Source organism: Populus nigra, chromosome 13 (assembly GCF_951802175.1).
Source record: "Populus nigra chromosome 13, ddPopNigr1.1, whole genome shotgun sequence".
NCBI classification, from domain to species: Eukaryota; Viridiplantae; Streptophyta; class Magnoliopsida; order Malpighiales; family Salicaceae; genus Populus; species Populus nigra.
In genome coordinates this window covers 15,061,647-15,082,340 of record NC_084864.1, presented here as the reverse complement: position 1 = coordinate 15,082,340, position 20,694 = coordinate 15,061,647, and the positions used below count along the sequence as shown (strand labels likewise).

At 32.6% G+C, this 20,694-nt stretch overlaps 2 protein-coding genes across 2 annotated transcripts; both read right to left on the bottom strand.

Moving 5' to 3' along the window:
* Positions 1-4,598: 4,598 nt before the first annotated feature.
* On the bottom strand, positions 4,599-8,932 carry LOC133670558 (proteinaceous RNase P 1, chloroplastic/mitochondrial-like). The gene is made up of 6 exons (XM_062091073.1): positions 7,429-8,932; positions 6,966-7,055; positions 6,686-6,867; positions 5,642-5,762; positions 5,088-5,156; positions 4,599-4,987 (listed from the first exon to the last, which is right to left on the bottom strand). Exons 1-6 carry the CDS (start codon positions 8,602-8,604, stop codon positions 4,889-4,891), a joined length of 1,737 nt encoding a protein of 578 aa, XP_061947057.1. The 5' UTR covers positions 8,605-8,932; the 3' UTR covers positions 4,599-4,888.
* Positions 8,933-10,115: 1,183 nt separating this feature from the next.
* Positions 10,116-13,633, bottom strand: LOC133671483 (protein REVEILLE 1-like). Its single transcript, XM_062092249.1, has 6 exons — positions 13,188-13,633; positions 12,295-12,429; positions 12,083-12,194; positions 11,937-11,998; positions 11,387-11,770; positions 10,116-11,287 (listed from the first exon to the last, which is right to left on the bottom strand). The coding sequence occupies exons 1-6, from the start codon at positions 13,197-13,199 to the stop codon at positions 10,547-10,549; spliced, it is 1,446 nt and encodes a 481-aa protein (XP_061948233.1). The 5' UTR covers positions 13,200-13,633; the 3' UTR covers positions 10,116-10,546.
* Between the last annotated feature and the right edge of the window lie 7,061 nt (positions 13,634-20,694).

Sequence of the window (20,694 nt, the reverse complement as noted above, 5' to 3'; positions counted from 1 at the left end):
ATATGGACCCACCTTCAATAATACCCACTCCAGCTACCACGTTGTGGTCCCTGCAAGGGACCCAGCCTCTATCTTCCCGCCAATTTATGAAGTACGACATTACTGCTGAGTTATGACTACATGCTTGCCGACATTTGCCGCTTGAATGAAGCTGGGAACAGGCAATTGATTTCGCTTACTGATGGTGGCATAAAAAACCGGACCCAGCACCAGGAAGAAATGGGCTAAAAAAGAGTCCAATCACAGGAAAAAAGGGCTCAAACCCAAGCCCAACACTAGAAATAAAAAACTCAAAACTCAAAATCAAGCCCAGGACCAAGAAAAAAAAAGGGCTACAAAACCAAGCGAAGAGGAGAAGAAAAAGGGTTGCAAACCGAGCCTAATACCAAGCCTAACCGAGCCCAAGAAAAAAGGAGAAAAGAAGATCTCAAAACCAAGTTTATAGAGCGTTTGAAAATATGGTGGCACCGGCATTTTTAAAAAAAATTAATATTTTTTGTTAAAAATTAATTTTTTTATATGTTTTGGATCGTTATGATGCGCTAATCTCAAAAATAATTTTTTAAAAATAAAATAATATTATTTTAATGTATTTTAATATAAAAAACATTTTAATTGTGACTGAAATGTGGCCGGGTAAAATATTTGTTTTGTTGTGGCCTGACAAAATCTTTCTCCCTCTTCTATTTTTTCCTGTTACTTTCTCTATCCTTGAGTAACATTCGGAACTAAAAGGTGAGAAAAATTAAGTTTTATGGATGAAATGTAAAAATCTAGAATTACATGGATCAAATATAAAAAAATTAAAAATTCCATGGAATAAAGTTATTTTAAATTACACTATGATGCACAAAGTGTATATGTGTTTATGTGTATAGTAGTGCTAGCTCTTTTAATTTATAGGGTAATGTCTCTTAAATTGATTCTTAAAGTAAACTATTATTTTGACCTTCGTTCAAATGAAAAGAAAAGCCACTGCAGCCATTTTCCACGCGATGGTGAAGGAATCCAGCCACTACATCGTTAAAAACACCATTAAATGAAATTTCCTTCGATAATGAATTTATAGATATTTAAATTAGACGATTTCATTAACAAAATTAGGAGATATATAGATTTAGAAATTTCTTGATATAAATTAAAATTTTGAAATTTTGTGTTGATTACTTGTAGGAAATTTGTTTAAAGAACATGATTAATGATCGTATTTGATGCAAAATTAAAAATGGGGTTTATTTTTTTAGGTTAAAACTTTGTTGGAATTTAATCTTCAACATATGTTCTTTAATATGAAACATTAACATGATTTAAACAAATTATGATGAATAAAAAAATGATTATGATGAATAAAAAAATAATCTCAAAGAATCTTGATTGACATGTTTTGGTGAAATCTAAAACCCTATAAAGAACTTTATCTTACATTAAAAAGAAACAAAACTTTTTTAGTGTTTTATATAATGTGTAGTTTAAGAGTTAAGATTGAGCCAAAGAACATCTAAGTTTTTAGAGTGGAGATAACCTAAACAAAGTGAGTTTTGAGCTTAAACCTATATGCACGTGCTTGCCTGACTCGACTTGTGCTCAAGCCTAGATTTTGGTGTAAAGTATTTTTAGGCAACAAGAGATTAATTTTTTCTGACTTAAATTTGAGTTTTGTTAGGGTGAATGAAAAGTTATATCTAGTAAATGAAGAGTTGTATTCTTCTAAAATAGAGTAACATTAATGTAATTATATCTTTATAAAGAGATGTCTGTTTAATTTTTTCATAATCAATTTCAAGGTTATTCGCCCCCTATATTTATCTTTTTTCCTTTTTAATATAAAAATAAATAATAATAGCTAGGAGACTGACGATGTGGAAAAAAGCAGGTCGAGGAAGGATTTTAGATATGCATAAAATCAAGCTGTAATTTTAGATGAAATCGAGAGCCTAATTGTCCTCATTGCATTCAATACTGAAAAAAAATACAGATTCAATGTCAAATTAAATTATTATTGGACAAATCTGCATAAAAATTAAGTCCAATGACATAATTAATTTTTTAATAGGTCAATTTCATTTAATCAAAGGCCAAATTAAAGGTTTAATTATGTTTAAAAATTACTTTTGGTCTAATTAAAGGATTTAATTAGGTATAAGAACTTAATTATACTTTAAATGGGTCAAATGAATTTTATTAAGGGCTTACTTGATGAAAAATTAAGTATAAGAGTCTAATTTGAGCTTAATTGAGAAGACTGAAATTTTAGAAGACCACATTTAATTTTTACTAAGTCAATTGATTAAAATCAGGGATAAAATTGCAAGAAAAATTAAAAGTTTGAGGTCAATTAAGATTTCTCCATCACCAAGAATACCCTCAAGGAGCTTCTAAGATAGATGAGAAAAGATAGATGAGAAGACTTTGAGGAGAATGACTATAAAACTTAAATTGAACAAAAAAATCCTATAGAAAAGGTGATTTTATGAGACTCTATTTAAGTGTTTAAATGAAAGTAAAATTGAGCAAGCCTTGAAGGAGGTACACAAGGGAATTTATGCCACCCACACCAATGGCTATACGATGGCAAGATAAATGCAAAGATCTGGATTCTTCTAGTTGACCATGGAGAGAGATTGTGTAGACTATGTCAGGAAGTATTACAAGTGTTAAATATATGGTGATAAGATAAACGCACCTCCGACACTACTGTTCAATATGACCTTGACTTGACCTTTTGATACGTGGGGTTTGGATGTCATAGGACCAATCAATCCAAAAGCTAGTAATGATCATAGATTCATTTTGGTGATCATTGACTACTTCACTAAATGGATAAGCATCAATTCTTATGCTCATGTGACACAGAGAGTAATAAAAAGATTCATTGAAAATGATCTGATTTTTTGTTATGGCTTACCAACAAGATTAATAGCTGATAACACTCAGAATTTTAATGGGAAGCTGATTGCTAAGCTCTATATCAAATGAAAGATTAAATAATAAATTATTGCAATCACATTGTTAGCACCACAGAGAAAGCAATAAATTATTTTAAAGTCAGAGGATTGATCATTACCTTTATCTACTTCTTCAAGTTTATTTTGTGTCAACGAGTACTATAAGTTATTTTACTTTTATATGTTGATATGCACATCTATGTTTTTTAGAAACCAGAGCATATAAATTACAGGTTTGGATTTGATCTATAGAGAATTATTTCTTCTAGTCCAACCCATTATTTTGTCCAACCTATGAAACGAAGAATCTAATTAGTTTTTTCCGTATTTTTTTAACAAAGCTAGGTTTTGTCAACTCAAAAGAGATTTATTTTATGATTATAATGTTCATGTTTTATTATGGATTTATAGTGATAAATCAAAAGTTGATAATGTAATTAATATCAGAATTAATTCCTCAAATTTTTAGTTTTTAAAATCAACTATAAAAAAAGAGGGCGGGTTGTGAATAAAGAGTTCAAGACAATATTTTTCTTGATTTTAGATACTCTTAGCTTAGTCCTAGTATTTTATTTAGAGATTTTTTAGTCTCTTGTTTCTTCAGTTCCTAGATTTTCAAAGAAAATGTAAGTATTCTTTAAAAGTTAAGTTGTTGGAATCCTAAGGAATGATTTGCAAGAAGATTGTTTATTTTATTTTTAACGATAAAGGACTTAATCCTTAACAACAACATCTTCCTTTCTTCATGCAATTTAATCTAAACAATTGCAATCTATGAAATCACCAGAAGAAGCAAGAACATTTCTTCTCCTCATCAAGTTATTACAGTTAGTGTAATAAGTTTTTTTCTTTAACGTTAAATCCCTCCTTTTTTTCCAAGGTTCATCTGTTGCATGGGCTTTAGCTCATGCAATTCAGACAAGGCTTGTTAATGATGGGCCTGAAACTCATGCTGCTGCGCTCCTTGGATGGTGTTGGAGTGGAAATGAAAACTCATGGATATATTTGAACATATATGGGAAAAATTGGGGAATGGATGGCACATGAGTCATTGCAGTAAATGCAGTCCTTTGATATATTTATTCCAATTGTTACTCCTCTCTTGATACTTGCAATTTCACTCATGAATGTGTTTTATCTCCCTGAGCTGATGAATGTTTTTCGTTATTTGCTTGGCACGGGTTATTAGTTAGTTTGCTTACAATATAGTTATTTAACCATAAGTTAGGTTGACTTGGAAAACTGTGATCTAAAATTTAACCTAGATCAGGTTTCAATTTAAAATAGAAAAAACATTCTTCTAGTCAAACCCAACTAAACGAAATTATAATATAAATTATAATTTTTTTTTAATAAAAATAATAATAGTGACTTATGAATTGACTTGACAACCCATCTTTCTTTTGATCCATAAGCAAAATGCTTTCTGTATTTAGAGTGAATTGTGTTGTTCAGCCAAGTTCCACTGCTCAACATCCATTCCAATTTTAAAGAAAACCTAGCTTGAGTTAGGTTTTAAGTTAATGGATCACCTGACAGTGCCAAGTTTTATTACTATGCTATTCTATATATGATACTAGTGAAATTGAAATGATCTTCAGAACAAATTCTAGCTGCCTAATAACTTCCACAAACTGGCGAAAAATTGGAAAGTGGAAAACAAACATAATCTGATGGTCAGCTGCTCATTGATTCATTGAACAAACTGTTTTCTCATTTTCCAATATTACACAGGGGAAGCAATAACTTTCACAAAAGAAAATGGTAAGTTGAAAAATGATTCCTTAATTCCATGAGGTATGATTGCTATTTGAAAAATACAGCACAGTAGAAATGGATAATACGAATCTCTCGATTCATTCCTCGTACACATGCTCGTTCATGCAAGAATACTTGCCAGCATACGTTGGATGTAACCCATCCCTGTTGAACATAGCCATGAATCATGATTTGATGGGTCGGGTGGCACATAACCACTGCCTTGGGGTCTCAAGATCATCATTTGTGGTTGTCGGAACATGCCAGCTACCATTTTCTGACTCCTGCGTTCACAAAACCATCATACACCAAAATCTCTTGAAAGCTCCCATATAATGATGAAAAAGATTAGCATGAATGCAGACTCATGGTTGAACATCGCACCTGAATAACAATTGAGTAAGGGGGAGGCATCTGCAAAGCAATCCCAGATTGCGATACTGAGAGTCGAACCTGCAAATATTTCCAAGAAAGATGAGTCCCTATATAATACATGGCATTATCAATTTCTTCTAATACTGAATATGGTGGAATACATTTTTTATTTTTGAAATTCGATTAATCACATTCTTGGGTGAGTTTAAAATGGACACTCCAAGAAAACTTTGGCACATTCTGAAATGTTATTTCATGCAATGTAAGGCAACTATTAGATCATATGATATTCAGTAGCCCTTAAGCAATGTGAGGTAAAAATGCTCTTAGGCAAAGAGTGTATAAGATCAATGAATTCAGAGCAAAACTTGGAAGCCCATAAATGTACAGCATCATGGACGTATCACCAGAAAGTACATAGTTTAGAAAACGCTCAAGAAAAAGCAAAACAAGGAGGTTTCACCTACTTCTCAATCAGAGAAAAGCTTAGTTTTGTAAATCTGTGAACCAACACAACATAAAACACATATATACACCACATGCATCTGAAAGAGTTGAAATACCTGATGCTTTTCCTTCCATCTTGGAAAAAAGGAAGTCCCTAGCAACTGAAACAAGTGGTCCCTCATTTCATCATTTGTCACCAACAAACACTTATAGCAAACAGCAGCATATAACCAGTACCTGTAAATAAACATGGCACAAATACAGCAAAGGAACTACAAAGGAGAAAGTGCCAAACAACAACCACATAGATTGCTAGGATGCACCTTAGCATTTCGTTGTGACACTTACCAAGTTCTATCATACAAGGCTATAACAATTGTTTAAAAAGATGATGGTTTGCAAAGATTCTAGCATTTATACACAAATACCAAATAACTAAAATCATAGCATACATAAGAGGTCGGTATCTTTCCTACTCCCAAAACCTATGGCATGCAGCAGAAACAGCAACTCCACTTGTTCTGACAGGCCCAAAGTCACCTCTAGAACAATTTGAATTAATGCAAAAATTTGATCCTTTGGTAATTCAATCAATAAAAGTGATTAGCTTGCAGGGAATCCTAAATTAAAATATGATTTCTAATAACACTGGATAAAAATTCATTCATCCTGTATGTAATGTTGAAAGAATAATTCTCTTAGATCCTCACACATCAAGGCAATTTTCTTGCTTCTTTGTCCTGAAAACATTGAGCATTACTTTTCTTTTTCCAGCAACCAAATTGGACATCCAATGGTAATTCTAACACGTTGTTGATTAGTTGGGAGTTTTGAAAGAGAAGAATTGCAAGAACTTCTGGTACTGTGCCATAAGTGTAGACCTTCAATATTTTTGGATGGAGAGTTATGCAAGACGTTTAACCAATCACATAGCACTGAGACATGTATTATGAGATAAAATATGATTTTGTTTTGCTTCACTTGGTGTAATTTTGTGGAAGCTTTTAGGAGCAATTACTTATACAGGGACAGGAGTGCACTTATTTTATGATTTTGGGATTTAGACTGTCTTCATTGTAAATTTCATAGCAAAGAACTTGCAAAACAGGGCAAGTTCGTATGAATACAACAGTCATATATTTCATGAAATGCACACTCACCAATCATCATTGGAACCAGCCGGAGTAACATAAAGAGCACCAGAATTTTTCCACCTCTCTAACAACTTCTTGTTATAAGGACTCTGAGCTGGACCCCCAGTTACACGACTTTTATGCAAAATAACGAGTGGCAATTTCTTGGATGGACTCATGTCGTGTAATCGATGTACAACAGAATTAAGCTACAATCCAAAGAAGCATTCAGCGTCCCATCAGCATATCTTGCTATAAAGATATTAAGAGATGTAGTCTCATAAGAGTTACTCAACAGGCAACTTACCTGGGAGAAGCTGAAAGTCTGTTGATTGATAAGACTCAAATTAGCTCCATCTACAACTGCATCAAATGGACCATGCCGCTGAAGCCAATCCTGAATCAGTTCATTACGTAAGTCAGTTAATAGCTTATTGGCAATTATTTTATGTGTTATTAGCCTTAAGCATACAGACAAGGCGGTATCTACCATTGTTTATTCATTAAAAATTCAGTGACCAAAAAGTTATGGAGTATGTTGAGATTTGAGATTTTGATGGGAAGAAGAATACGATCATAAACAAACTAGTGATATACCAATGATCACACAGACCCATCCAACAAATTCTCATAATGTTGAGGCTATTTTGATTAAAGTTCTCATATGGAGACTCTTTTCCATGCTCAAGCAGTGGCGACAGAGAAACCAAGAGCTTTAAATTGATCAATTATTTAGTGACCTTTATGTTACAGAAGGAATTGTCTCGCACCTGGAACCGAATAAAATCAGCCTTAACCTCTCTTCCCAAAGCCAACTTAGATAATGAGATAGCAAAGTCCTCCGTCTCTCTTGGATCAATATCAATACAAGCAAGCCTCTCACCACAAGAACCACAAACACCCTCCTTGTCCATTTGAGTCCTGACCACTCTCCACTGCCCACATCCTAACCACCCTTGTCCATGCCAACCTCCTCCTCCTCTCGCAACTCCTTCCTTCACCTTTCTCACATCCCAATTCTCCTTCCCAGTTTTTGCAGCATGTTTGGACTTAAACCAATCTTCAATAATCCCTACAGTTGACTCTGTGGCCTGCCTTACAGAGGTTCGCAACCGATGCAGCAACTCATACACCTTGTCAGCATTGTTTACATCAGCACTAACTTTCAGAAGAGCAGAAAGCTCAGGCTCTTCAGCCACAACCCCATATTCAATCATATGTGCATCAACTTCATAAGCTTTATCAGCCATCCCTTTCTTACAAAACCCAAACAACGGCGGACCATAAGACCTCAACTTCGGCAGAATACCAAAACCCTTCATTTGCTTAACCAAATCAAAAGCCATTTCTGGATCTTCCATTGCAGAAGCCAACCTTGCTGCATTTGTAAACGTAGCCTCATTGGGAGGAACTTTATCGATAATCATCTGCTGAAATATCTCGAAACCCTGTTTTCTCAAATCACTTACATTTTCACCTCCATTTTGAGAGCACAGATAAAGCAACACATTATAATGGTGTTGATTAAGCTCAACCCCATTTTTCCTCGCCTCATCATACAACCTAAGCCCTTCAACAACATCACCACGCTTTGAACACGTATCTAGCTTAAACTTAAGCACTCTCTCCGGTGCCTCTCGTCGTGCTTTCTTTTTCTCCCTTAAAGACATTACATTACCACCAACAGCTTTCTCATTTCTCCGTGATGTCCCGGAGATTGCCAAGTTGCAAAATTTAGCTTTTTTATTCACAAACAAATCATGTGCACCAATAAAGTTTGAATCTTTTATGGGTTTTCCAAATAAATAACTGTGATTACAACGAATTGGGCTGTTCTTAAACAATGAAAGAGCATGGGTTTTCTTAGTAAAGTAAGAAAAAAGATTTGGTGAGGTTTTTGCAATAAAAGAAGGAACAAAAATAGTGCTTCTTCTACAGAGCAGCATTACTAACAGATACTGATAATTCCTCTTTCAAATTATTTTCCTAACAAGAAATAATAATTATATACTAAATTAGAAATAAAAAACTACATGAAATTAACAAAAAAATTATATATAAAAAAATAATTTTAGCAGGCAAAGTTTCTCCATTTTTTAGCAGAAAAACATTAAAGTTTCAATTTTGATGCAATACAGAATCAGAAAGTCAGTGATTTGAGAGAAAGAGAAAACCTTGAGGTTTTGGGATTCTTTGAAATCCTTGACTTTGGAGGGACATAGCCAAAACCTAAGAATTGGGGGTTTAGTGGAGGAGAAGGCGGTAATTGGATGAATCCGAATCCGAATCCGGGTGATAACCCAGAAGGGCAAACAATGTGGGTTTTGTGTGTTTTGGCCCATGTTTAATCCCTATGGGTTTTGGGTTATGGAATGATGGGTTTATTCCTTTTCTTTTAATAATTTGACCCAAAAGGTTTTGTTTTTTTTTTTTCTGTAAATATATTATATGAATTTAATGGCAAATGTAATTTCTTGGGAAATCTTTTGCACAGAAAAAATAGTTCTTTTTTATTTTTTTGAACATTAAAATATACAGGAACTCAAATAGAAAAAATTAAAGTAGGGAAGCTATTTTTATAAAATATAAGATATAGATAATATAAGAGTTCATTCTTTATGAGTTCTTTTTGAGTGCTTTATACTCAGTCCATCGATCTCCCTTTTGAATATGGCCCCATGGACTTGGACATCATCCTATCCTCAAAATCGAAGTGGAACTCTCATCTAGAATCGGGATTTTGTTTCATGTGTTCTCTCACTAAATTAGTCACCCCTTCATTTTATGTCTGTGGAAACCATGCCTTTTTTTACTTTTATTTTGAGTTGCATGTTAGAATTGATGAATCCCCTGCACTATAGAGTCTAGAGGAGGATCTCGCACATTCAACGACTCTGAACCTTCTTCCAGTAGATTTCTATGGTGATTTTCGTGTACATGTTGCTGCTCTCTCTGCATGCAATTAGCAAAGAAAAATGGCATACGCTTCTTGTTGAAGAAAGGTGTCTCTGTCACAAAAATCAGCCCACTCAATGCACTGATTTGTAAAATAGGCATTACCATTCTTTTCTATACAGCCGAACAAAATTGGGTGATAAAAATCTCAGTTCATGCAAAAATACTTGCAAGCTTCGACAGTGGATGAATCCTATCAAACCCGTGGCCAGAATCTTGGTCTGGTTTTAATAACTTTGCTGTCTGCCATGCCAGTCACTTTACCGGTTGATCTAGCTATCATCCTACGCTAGATTTCTTGGATGAATATCTACATCACAAACTAAACCCTTTAACCAAAATCATTAATCTGTTTAATAGTTTCCGTTCTCTTCTTTTCAAGGAAGAATCTTGGTCCACCCCTATCTGAAAAATAGCCGAAGAAGATGCTGACTAATTCCTCGTTCCAATCATTGCAAAATTGAAGAGATGGTATACCATATATGCACAGCAAGAGGAGACAATATGGAAAGACATATTCATAGAGACCAACTGCCTTAATGCTTGAAGGTAAATACAGTAAGTACTGCTTTATGATATTGTACAGAGGCCAAAACAAAGCTAGGTGGCTAAGGGATTCACAGTTCAAAGAAGAAAAAGAATATATGAGACCAGAAAGGTAATCCAGAGGATCAAAAAGGAAAATAAATAAGACAGACAGAACATGATGCGTACAAGAAAAGGAGGAAATAAAGATATAAACAGTTGAAGGTGGAAAAACCAAGTAACAAGATGAGAATCTAGAGAGTTGCAGATGGCAACTGCTTAAGCACCATTCCCCCTCTGATTCGAGTTCATCCAGCAACTGATGTTCTCAGAGTCCATGATCCTCAACTTGCTCAAAAAAGTTATATGTTCTAGTTAAGGGAAACTAAGGCTGTTCGATGAGGCTAACTACAGGCAAAGGCGGATTCTTTGCTCTTCCCTCTCTTCGCCGGTTATTGTTGACGATTGACTGTCTCTTTCGGCAGTCCGTTTCTTATAAGGCACAAACCCTTTCGAGCACTTTTCATCGAATGCTTTTGATCCAGATGAGGCTGATTTCTTCTTTGGCTTAAGCTCCAAAAATGGAGATGGCTCTTTTTCCTCGTACGAAAATTGGTGACTTTCAGTCTCAGCGTCCATAATTTTATCAACATTTTCCCCTTCATTCACTGATCCGGAGTTGGAACCAGTCCAAGATACTTCCTTGTGAATCTCTTTATCTTGGACTTCATCTCCATTTGAATCTAAATTTTCCACCGCAGGCTCATGCTTGTGAAATGGTATGAAAGGAAATGGCATGCCTTCATAAGAACCCCACCAAGGCATTAGAGCAGCAGAGTCGTTTTCTGTGGGACTTGAGTTTTCCTTTTTAAATTGTATTTGATATAATGCTCCATGAGATCCATGAGGCAGCGGGCTCCAAGAGGATTCCTCATTCCTGGACTGCAATTTTGCAGCTGTGATGTTCAGTGTTAATGGTTGCACAAGTTTCTCTTCAGTGGCATCTGGCAGCGACAATTTAGAAGTCCCCATGTTTGGATAAGATGGTTCATGGCATTCTGTGACTAATAGTGTCCTTCCAAAGAGCTTGAGAGTAATGGGTTCTTCAGAAGAGACATTTTCTTTGGGAAATGAGTCAAGTTTCTGGACCTTCAAGAAAATAGAAAAAAACATTTAGGACAACCTGAGAACTTTTAGACATCAGAAGCAGAGTAAAAACCTGATTTCCTTTAAGGGGTTTGCCAATACCTTGGGAAATTGCTCGTCAGGAGCTGAGCTAGCAGTTGGTGGTGATGGAGATCCATTGTCTTCAGGTGACGAATCAACATGATGCAGACCACCAGCAGATGAAACTGGTGATAAGCTATGGTTTGGCATGTCTGAGTCAGTCGAACCAAGGGCATCTGAACCAACCGCAGACAACACCGATGTAGGAGATTGGTTTTCGTGTTCTGAAATGGAAAAATTTGGAGATGAAGACCTTAGCGGATTCTCAAGAATTAGAAGATCTCTTTCCAGCGGATGTGCCAATTTGCGAGGGTAAGGATGCATAGGTTTTCTTTTTGGTCTGGGAGGAGGAATTTCAATTGGTTCGTCTGAGCTAGTGTTGCTGCCACCAGATTCACGCGCAACCTACCTCAAATAAAAAGATAGTGTAAGAGAAACATCAAGCATGAAAAATGAACCCATCAAAGATCACTCGCACTCCGGGGGCTCGTTGAAAACCCAACTTACTTTAATTGAGGGTATTTATATATTATGGTAGTAGAGAGCAGAAGTTGGAATAAGAGCAGTAAACCTTAGAGAAGAATTTCTGAGCATGGCTTCGAATCTGAACTGCAGTCTTTGTGCCTAAATGCTCTGCCAAACAAAACACACAATTATTTAGATTCACAAGTCACGGAAGAAATAAACTTAATTAAGAAACTTGACAACAGATTATACCTTCAATCCGTCTCCAAGCACGGCCATAAAGCTTTAGAGCATCAAGGAACTTCTTATGCTCTTCCTCTGTCCATCTCTCTCTTTGTTTCGTAATTGTGTAAGGTTTCCTCGCCTAATTAAAGTAAAAAACAACAATAGAATGAGTATCGAGTAATATTTGTGAATGGAATAAGATCAATCATAATTCATATCCAACATGTTAAGAATAGAACCTTGGGAGAGTAATCACTCCCACAAGAGAACTGCTCCTTTAGTTGGTGGTCAGTTGCCTTCTGTAGCGTAGCACTCGGTAAAATTCCATTGCCTGCTGGGAGAACCAGATTTGATCGAGTCCCTCCACACTGATCCTGCATCAAATTGTGGGAAACAAAGTCATCAGAAAGATATCCCCGCTTCCACCACTACCAGCCCCATCACACTAATTTCCATTCACTAATTGAACTAAGTATACAATTCTTTTAACTTCCAAACAATTCAATATCCATTTAAATTCATTACTTAAGCAGATACAGTAAAATTCAACAAGAAGAATCAAATGATCATCATATTTCATAAAAATCTAAACTAAAATACAACTAAAGTAACAATTACAATGTGCTTATGCTGCTTTCTGTTGCAAGAAAATAAGGCAAGAACTGTATTCATAAATAATAACAGGCCAAATGTTCAACAAAGCAAAACCTGCCTGAAACTTCCATATCACACTCCCCATAAAACTACACTCGTAAAGAAACTTGCTTGTGTAATTATATAGACCGACAAAAGACACATCAACATGAACCATAAATCTTGCCACTTGCCACAAATAGTCCCTTTCAGACCACACAAGTTCTTACAACATGAATCTTTTTACACTTTAGGTATCGAGACCAGAGCTTTAACACAAGTATTCATTACATGATCTCACTTTAGATCCATCTTTCCTTAACTTCAGTGAATGAATTCTTGCAAACAGCCACAAAAACAAAAAAGCAAAAAAAAATCATTTTTTCTTCGCAACTCTTTTGAATTACAAGATTTTAAAAGCAACCCTCAAAATTTAGCAATTTCATGAACTGATCCAACAAAAATAAACAAGAAAGTTAAATAAACTTAATTTTCATACCTGAATAGCCATAGCTGAAAAAACCACTCAAAGTACCCTTCTTAAAGAAACTCTTACAGTACCCTTCTTGATGATATCTTCCTCAAACTCATAAACTAACATAATAACACCAAAAACTATATCTCTCCACTTTCACTTCTTCTCTGACACAAACAAAAAACGCAACCTGACCCTTCAAAGCAATGAAGTCAAAGCTTAATATTCTAACAAAATCCTCGAAAGATTGAAGCTTTTGGCTTCAACCAAGCTAAAAAAAGAAACCCAAAAGAACTAAACAAGCAACAAAGTTAAAGAAGTGAAGAAACAGGGAAAGAAACAGGGAGAGAGAGTGAGATAGAGAGAGAGAGAGAGAGAGGTGAGCGTCTGCCTGTCTATTTGGCTTGTGATGAAAAAAAAACTAGAGAGAGAGAGAGGAAGGGATGACGCCACGTCAGAAGTATTTTTTTATTTTTTATTTTCTTAAGATAGAGAGCTTTAAGATAGGAAAGCTCGGGAATTCAATGGAATCTTGTGGCTCACGTCAAAAGAGCAGCTGGACACGTGGCATCTGGGTTTTTGTTTGTGTCTTCCCTTTTTATTAGGCAAGCATGTTTAATTCGGTGGAGAAAAACATGGAGGCCAGTTTTTTCTTTTTCTTTTATTTTTATTTTTATTTTTTATGGATAATTAAGCAATTCTTTTTATTATATAAACTTGCACTTGGTCTTGTCCACCTCTCTATTAGCCACAAATATTTTTAGATTTTTATTTTTTTCCACTGCCTTATGGAGTATATGTTGTTTAATTTCCTTAGGAATAGAGAAGAAAAGGGGGAAGAAGAAAAGGTAATAGTGATTCTAGATGCTCTTTGCTTGTTGATAAGATTAAATAGTTCTTGCCTCTTGAGAAAATTCAGTTCACTTTGGCTTGCTATTAGGGTTTGTGAGGAGGACAAAATTAGTTGTTACTTGTGGGTGAAAAAAATTTATAAATAGCTTTTTTTAACAAATTGAAAGTAATTTATTTTGATGTTAAGAAAATCATAAATTGAAAGTATATGTATATATAACTATAGAATTTAAATATTATAAATTTCACATTAATAATACCTATTATTTTAGTTCTCTTTCAATTTTAGTTTTAACTAGACAATTATTAATTGAAGTCAATTGTGTTTGTTTTTTAGTTCTAACATGTTTTTTAAATTGTTTTTTATTTAAAAATTATTAAATTAATTTTTTAATGTACTTTTCAACTACTTCGAGGTGCCGACCATATAAATAAAATGCTTAAAAAAATATTTTAATTAAAAAAATATCTTGAACCGCGGTATCAAAAACACACTTAGTTTTTGATTAATTTATTTTTTAAAAAAATAATTAATTCAAATAATAAATGACAAACAAATCTAGGGAATTGAGAGGATGAGTTTTCCATAATTCCAACTCTTTTCCATTTATTTTTAATTTTTTGCCAATAGTTTTATTCCTATTTCCCCTTCTTAATTAGCACTAGAAAACGCAAGAAGAACAAAAAGATGATACTGACTTTATCGATCTTTCATGAACATGGAAAAGCACCACGTTGGGGAGGCAGCAGGCATCACAAACCCTTCTGTGATTGGTCTAAATTAGCCAGTACATTACCTGTCGTTCATACCTCGTGCTGTCACGTGTCAGTGGATCGCGATTGCTAGAGAAACATTCAATTCATTATCATCAATGAAAAGATATTTATTTTTTCAATACAATAAATATTATTCCAATATTGTCGGTTCACTTTCCAATAAAAAAAAAGCAAAGAATATTTTTGCTTTTATTAAAATATAATACAAAAATTGTTTTATAGTATCATTTGGGTGATTGTAAGAATATAAAAAAAACTCGAATTTAATTAAATTAATCGAGAAACAAATTAACCAATAAAATTACATTGATTTAATTGAATTAATATTAAAAATTTAAAAACTGAAACTCTATCGAGTTTTGGCTTAATAATTAAAAATACAAAGTAAAACAATTTTAATTATTAAAAATTTTAAAAAATTAAAATTCAATCCATATTATATGATTATGATTTAAATTTAGCTGAATTAATATCAAATTGATTTAAATTAAACCTGATTAGGATTTAAATTGTAAATTTATTATTTAGATCAAATTTAATAATTATTGTAAAAAAGACAGCTGTAATAGAGGAAAGCTTAGCTTAAAGATGCAAAAACAAACAAATTTTGTTTATCAAAAAATCCGAATTGATATTTTGTGACGAGGAAAAAGATTAAAATATCTACAACTTGTTTCTAAAATAATAAAAAAGGGAAAAAAAACAATGTGCGTGACCATGAGAGAGAGAGAGAGAGAGGGAGGAGGTTAGCCGAGAGTTGTGGATTAAAAAAGAGCCAGGTGACTTACTTTTGCACTTTTTGCCACGCAAGCACCACTGGCCGCCCTTGCTTATCAACAATGCCACGTGTATTTTCTAAGGAAAGAAGAGAGAGAAGAAAAGGGGATACGCATCATTGCTTAGCCACTCATTTTTATTTCTTTTAAAAAAAAATTCTCAAAAATTTATATCCACGAGTTTTGTGTTTTTTTAGCTTTGAGAGTTTCTTGTTGGGAGGAGAGGATGACCTCATTCTTAAGTGTAGAGTGAACTTTTTGCCTTTTCAACCATCTTAGATCCTTCATGATCTCATATGATGCACTAATTTGACTATGTCCTTCATTTTTTTTTTCTAAAACCTAAAAGTATTGGATTTTGAACATGGAAATTATCCTATCTTATTTAGGATTTAATCTGAAAAAATATGTTAATTGAGTCACTAGATTAATCTATAAAAAAAATTTGAATTATTGAGACATTAAATTAAATTACGGGGTCATTAGATCGATGCATATTAATATTTTTTTAAGAAAATTACTTTGTTTTGTTTTAAAAAATAAGTTCTGATTGGTTAAGTTTAGACTGGGTTTGATCAAATTAATAAATTTTTTATTTAAATTAAAATTTATTTAGAGTTAAACAAGACTAAAGTTAATAGCTATGTTTAAAAATAATTGGAAAAGTTTCATAAGTGCATGTGCATGATGATGAACCATTCTCTTCCATTATACGATTCTTTCTTCTTCTTTTTTCTCTTTTTAAGCTAAGCTTAAGTTTAAATATTAAAAAGTAATAAAAAAAAACTTTAAAAATATACGAAATTGAAAGATTTATGAGATTATTTAATGGTTTCATGTTAAAATCTCAATCTCATGACTCCTAATGTTATTGAATTCATTTGTTTATTTATTTATTTATTTTGCTATTTATATTTTTTTTAATCAAGAATTATATATTATTTACATTATTTTAAAACTCAAACCAGCATGGAGAGTTGATTTAGAGTATGCGCCCTAACCAGGTTAAAAATCCAAGTAAATCTAATGATTTAATCAATCTTGCCTGACTTAGTCTAAGCATAGTTTTGAACTTGATCTAAGTTAACGCTGTCGAGCTATAACTGGATACCTGTCCCAATTAGGATTATAAAACTATAATTCTGCAATATTTCATTGAAAAGGGAGATCCCATTTCATTTTTATCTGAAAGAGGTGGCCGACATTGAAAATCTAATTGGACAGCTCCTTTTGCTTTTTACAGATGTCTATGACAGCACAACTATATCAAATCAAAGTATCTTTACCATTGCAAAAAAAGGAGAAAGATAACGTTTGGTGTCCATCTATCTATAATTACAAGTACGATAATATTTTTATTCCCTCTACGTCATATATATATATATATATTATTGAATTATTGAGTGGTGTTTTTTTATGAATTAATTACTAAAGTGTTTATCTTGTATTGGGTGAGCTTGCTTTTTATGCTACTATTTTGGTTTGCAATTTAATTTTTTTTATTTTGTCATAGATATACTATATCCAGTAAAAATAAAATCATATTTCAGTATGAGAAAAAAAAACTGGCCTATTAATTAATTATTGTCAAGTGAAAGTAAATTATTAAATAGTTTGTCAGTTTAACTATTTGTTTCCCTATGCAAAAATTAAATCCAATCTCTTTTCGTAGTTGAGTTGACTAGAGTAGACTTTATTTACATTCCAAATTTTAAAATTTTCTTATCACTAATTTAAAATAAAGATTTTTTTTCCTATCAAGAATGCAATTTAGTTTCATTTAGAAAAAAAAATTCAAAGTTATTGTTGGAAAATTTGTTAAAACATTGTTAACGAATATATTTGAGGTCAAATTAAAATTCGATCTACTTAGTTTTTTAAGTTAAAATTTTGTTGGAATTTAATATCCAACATAAGTTCTTTAACATAGAATATTAAAATGATTTAAATAAATTATGATAAATGAGAAATTGACATCGAATAACTCTTGGTTGACATGTTATGATGAAATTCAAGACGCTCTAAAGAAACTCTATCACGTATAATAAAAAAATAAAATTTTCTTGGTATTTATAAAATGAAGAGTTAGAAAGATAAAATTTGGTTTAAAAAACATATTTTTTATAATGAATTTTAAAAGTTAAAAAGTTAAATAATAAAATATTTTATTAGAGAAGCTATTAATAGAAGAGTTATAATCTTTAATAGAAAGTCAAACATATATTATTGAGAGGTAAATTCAATATTATTTTCGTAAAAGAAAAATTGACTGATCAATAAATATGCTAGATTTTACCAACAAAAATAAAAGAAATATACTAAATCAAAAAAATAATATAAACTTTTATTTATAACATCTTCAGATTTTTCATGAGCCGGATGATATTTTCCATCTCTATTATTATTTACATGTCGAGAAAAAAATATTTTCATATCCTTTCATCAGATAAATAATTGTACCAATATCCTTGTGATCTTGGTATCCTCCACGTACATCTTTAGAAACCAAGCACTTGCTTAGATCATGGTTAAGTAAAATTCAAACGTACCTTCAAGGGGTTTCAACTACTTCTACTCCTAACTAGCACAAAGTCATTCTAACCATAGTTTTGAAAAAAAAATGAATTTTTTTTAGTTTTAAATTAATATTTTTTTATAGTTATAATATTTTAATGTTAAAAATAAAAAATATTATATTAATACATCACCAAGCTAAATATTAAAAAAAACAAAAACAATCTTCATCGAACATAACTACAAAAAGCTCAAAATCCATGCTTGTAGAAGAGCTTGGAAGAGACTAGCATGATGCATCTTAATATCTGCCTTCGAGTTGTCCCATTCACCTAGGAGATTCTATACTCCTGTGGCCATTAGCCTTGATGACAATACATGTTCCTGTTAAAGCAAAAACAAGGATAACATGAAGGAGAAAATTAGGTCTGGGGAGAAGAAGGTGAGCCATCCAAAATAAAAATAAAAGCAAATGAGAAATATATCTATATATATATATATATATATATATATATAATAAGATGGGAGCAACTAATTAATATATATGTAGATAATAAAGTCAAAATATTGATATCATTTTCTATAGAAAATTAGAAATCAATAATAATAATATAAAAGAAGAAAAGGGAGTCAAAATTCAATAAAGGGAGAATTGAAAATTTGAGAATCACAGCAAAGAGATAATACTGTAAGCCACAAATTCATGATGTTGACCAAACATGACCCACACACACACACACCACCATTCAACCAACCAGCCAGCCAAGCAAAGAGGGTGTCGATAAATCAAGACCAGAATAGTGATGGCTAACATGGCAGAAGCATTTTGCATGGAACCAGTAATAAATATTTTTTGGCGTTGGATGGAGAATAGGAATATACAAGAGAGGAATATCTTAGAGAAAGATCTCAGCCTCTCATTTCAATGTTTGATTGAATTCTCCCCCGATGTTATGTTAGGTGACACCTCCTTCCTTCTGCTTAAATTGCTCCATTGTATCTGCCCCTTTTCTTTTCCTTTCCTTTTACTTTAATTAAGAGCTTTTCTCTCATGCAACTATCACATAGTACCAGTCTTAGGCTTTGTATTGACATGTGTTACACATGTACACTAATATTTTGACGATACTGCCTCAATTATTAAATTTAACTTGTTCTAGCAAGTTAACCTCTGAAATTTGATTTGATCAATTTATAATTAATATAATTAATTGATGTAATTAAAATTTAATTTAATTTTTTTCTTAAAAAAACTTTATTTTAGCTATTTAAAAAAATTTAAGATAAAACGATTTTAAATTAACCTAAATCAACTTGAGTTACATTACCTAATCAATAAACTAAATTATAATTTGAGTTATGTATTGAGTGGATTTAATAAATTGATTTTTTTAGAAACATGGGTGTTTCCAAACTTGCCTAAAAACTAATCTTTCTACCATACATATGGGATGCATGGAGGAGGAAATAACCCAAACCTAAACATGTCCCATTACAATTCTAGCTTTTTTATTAAATTATTAATTATTTATTATCCTACTACAAGAATAGACTAAGTTTTTTTCTAAACGATTCTAAGTACATCATCCGTATCGTTAGGGCAATTGATCACCAAGATTTATGAATCTATTAATCAATGAGCATGTATTTATATATCAATTAAAGTTAAAAATGCCGTTTATATACATACATTAATTAATAGAATATTGAAACACTGAAATCCCAAAACAAAATCTAACAAAAACGTTTGAGAGTACTTAAGACTCGACCGAGACACTAGGATTGGCCTGTACATAGCCTAGTCTCACAGTGGATTAGGGTTTCAAATCCAACTACACATGCAAAATGATAAAATATAAACCCTCAAAATATTATTTTGTATTTAATTCTCTATGTTTTAACATTTAAGAGGAGACAAGACACATAGTTTGCAACGAAATAATTTTAGTTTTATATTCAATTTAGTTAAATTTTAAAATTCTAGTTCAGGTGAATCGGCTTATGCTCATCCCAGCCTTCCTCAAGCTGTAAAAGTATGTAACTTGTCCAGCCTAACGAGGCTTGATGCGAAGAATATCTCGGCTCAGGGATCTATTTTCAGCCCATTGAACAATAAAAACACCTGCCTTGAAATCCTGTACATATGTAGATCGTTAGGGGCCAAGTTCATGTTGAGAAAAGAAGTATTGAAAACTGAAAAGCATTCTCCACTACAAGTGAAACGGAGAAGACGAGAAGGTTTCCTCTTTTTTGAGACCCACAAAGGGTTATTGGTGTGAAATCCATAGAGCAAATTGCCATGTAACCTTCTGAAAATTGGTTTGAGCTTTGATTTGTATACACCAAAGAGCAACAAGGGAAATTGTCTCTTGTTTAGATCTCTTAATAAAGTAGTCATTCACTTGCAAGAAAGACATCTCATCGAACAACTGAAACCCAAATTTCACCAAACTTAGGTTAACTTTGCACTTACCTATACATGTGCGTGTATCTTCCTTAATTAGGTTGGGTGTGATAGGTTTTTTTTTTTTTAATACGTACTTAATGCACAAAACATCACCATCAAAACCAAGTTTTACATGCTTTTCTCTGTTTTTTCCATGTGAAAGCCA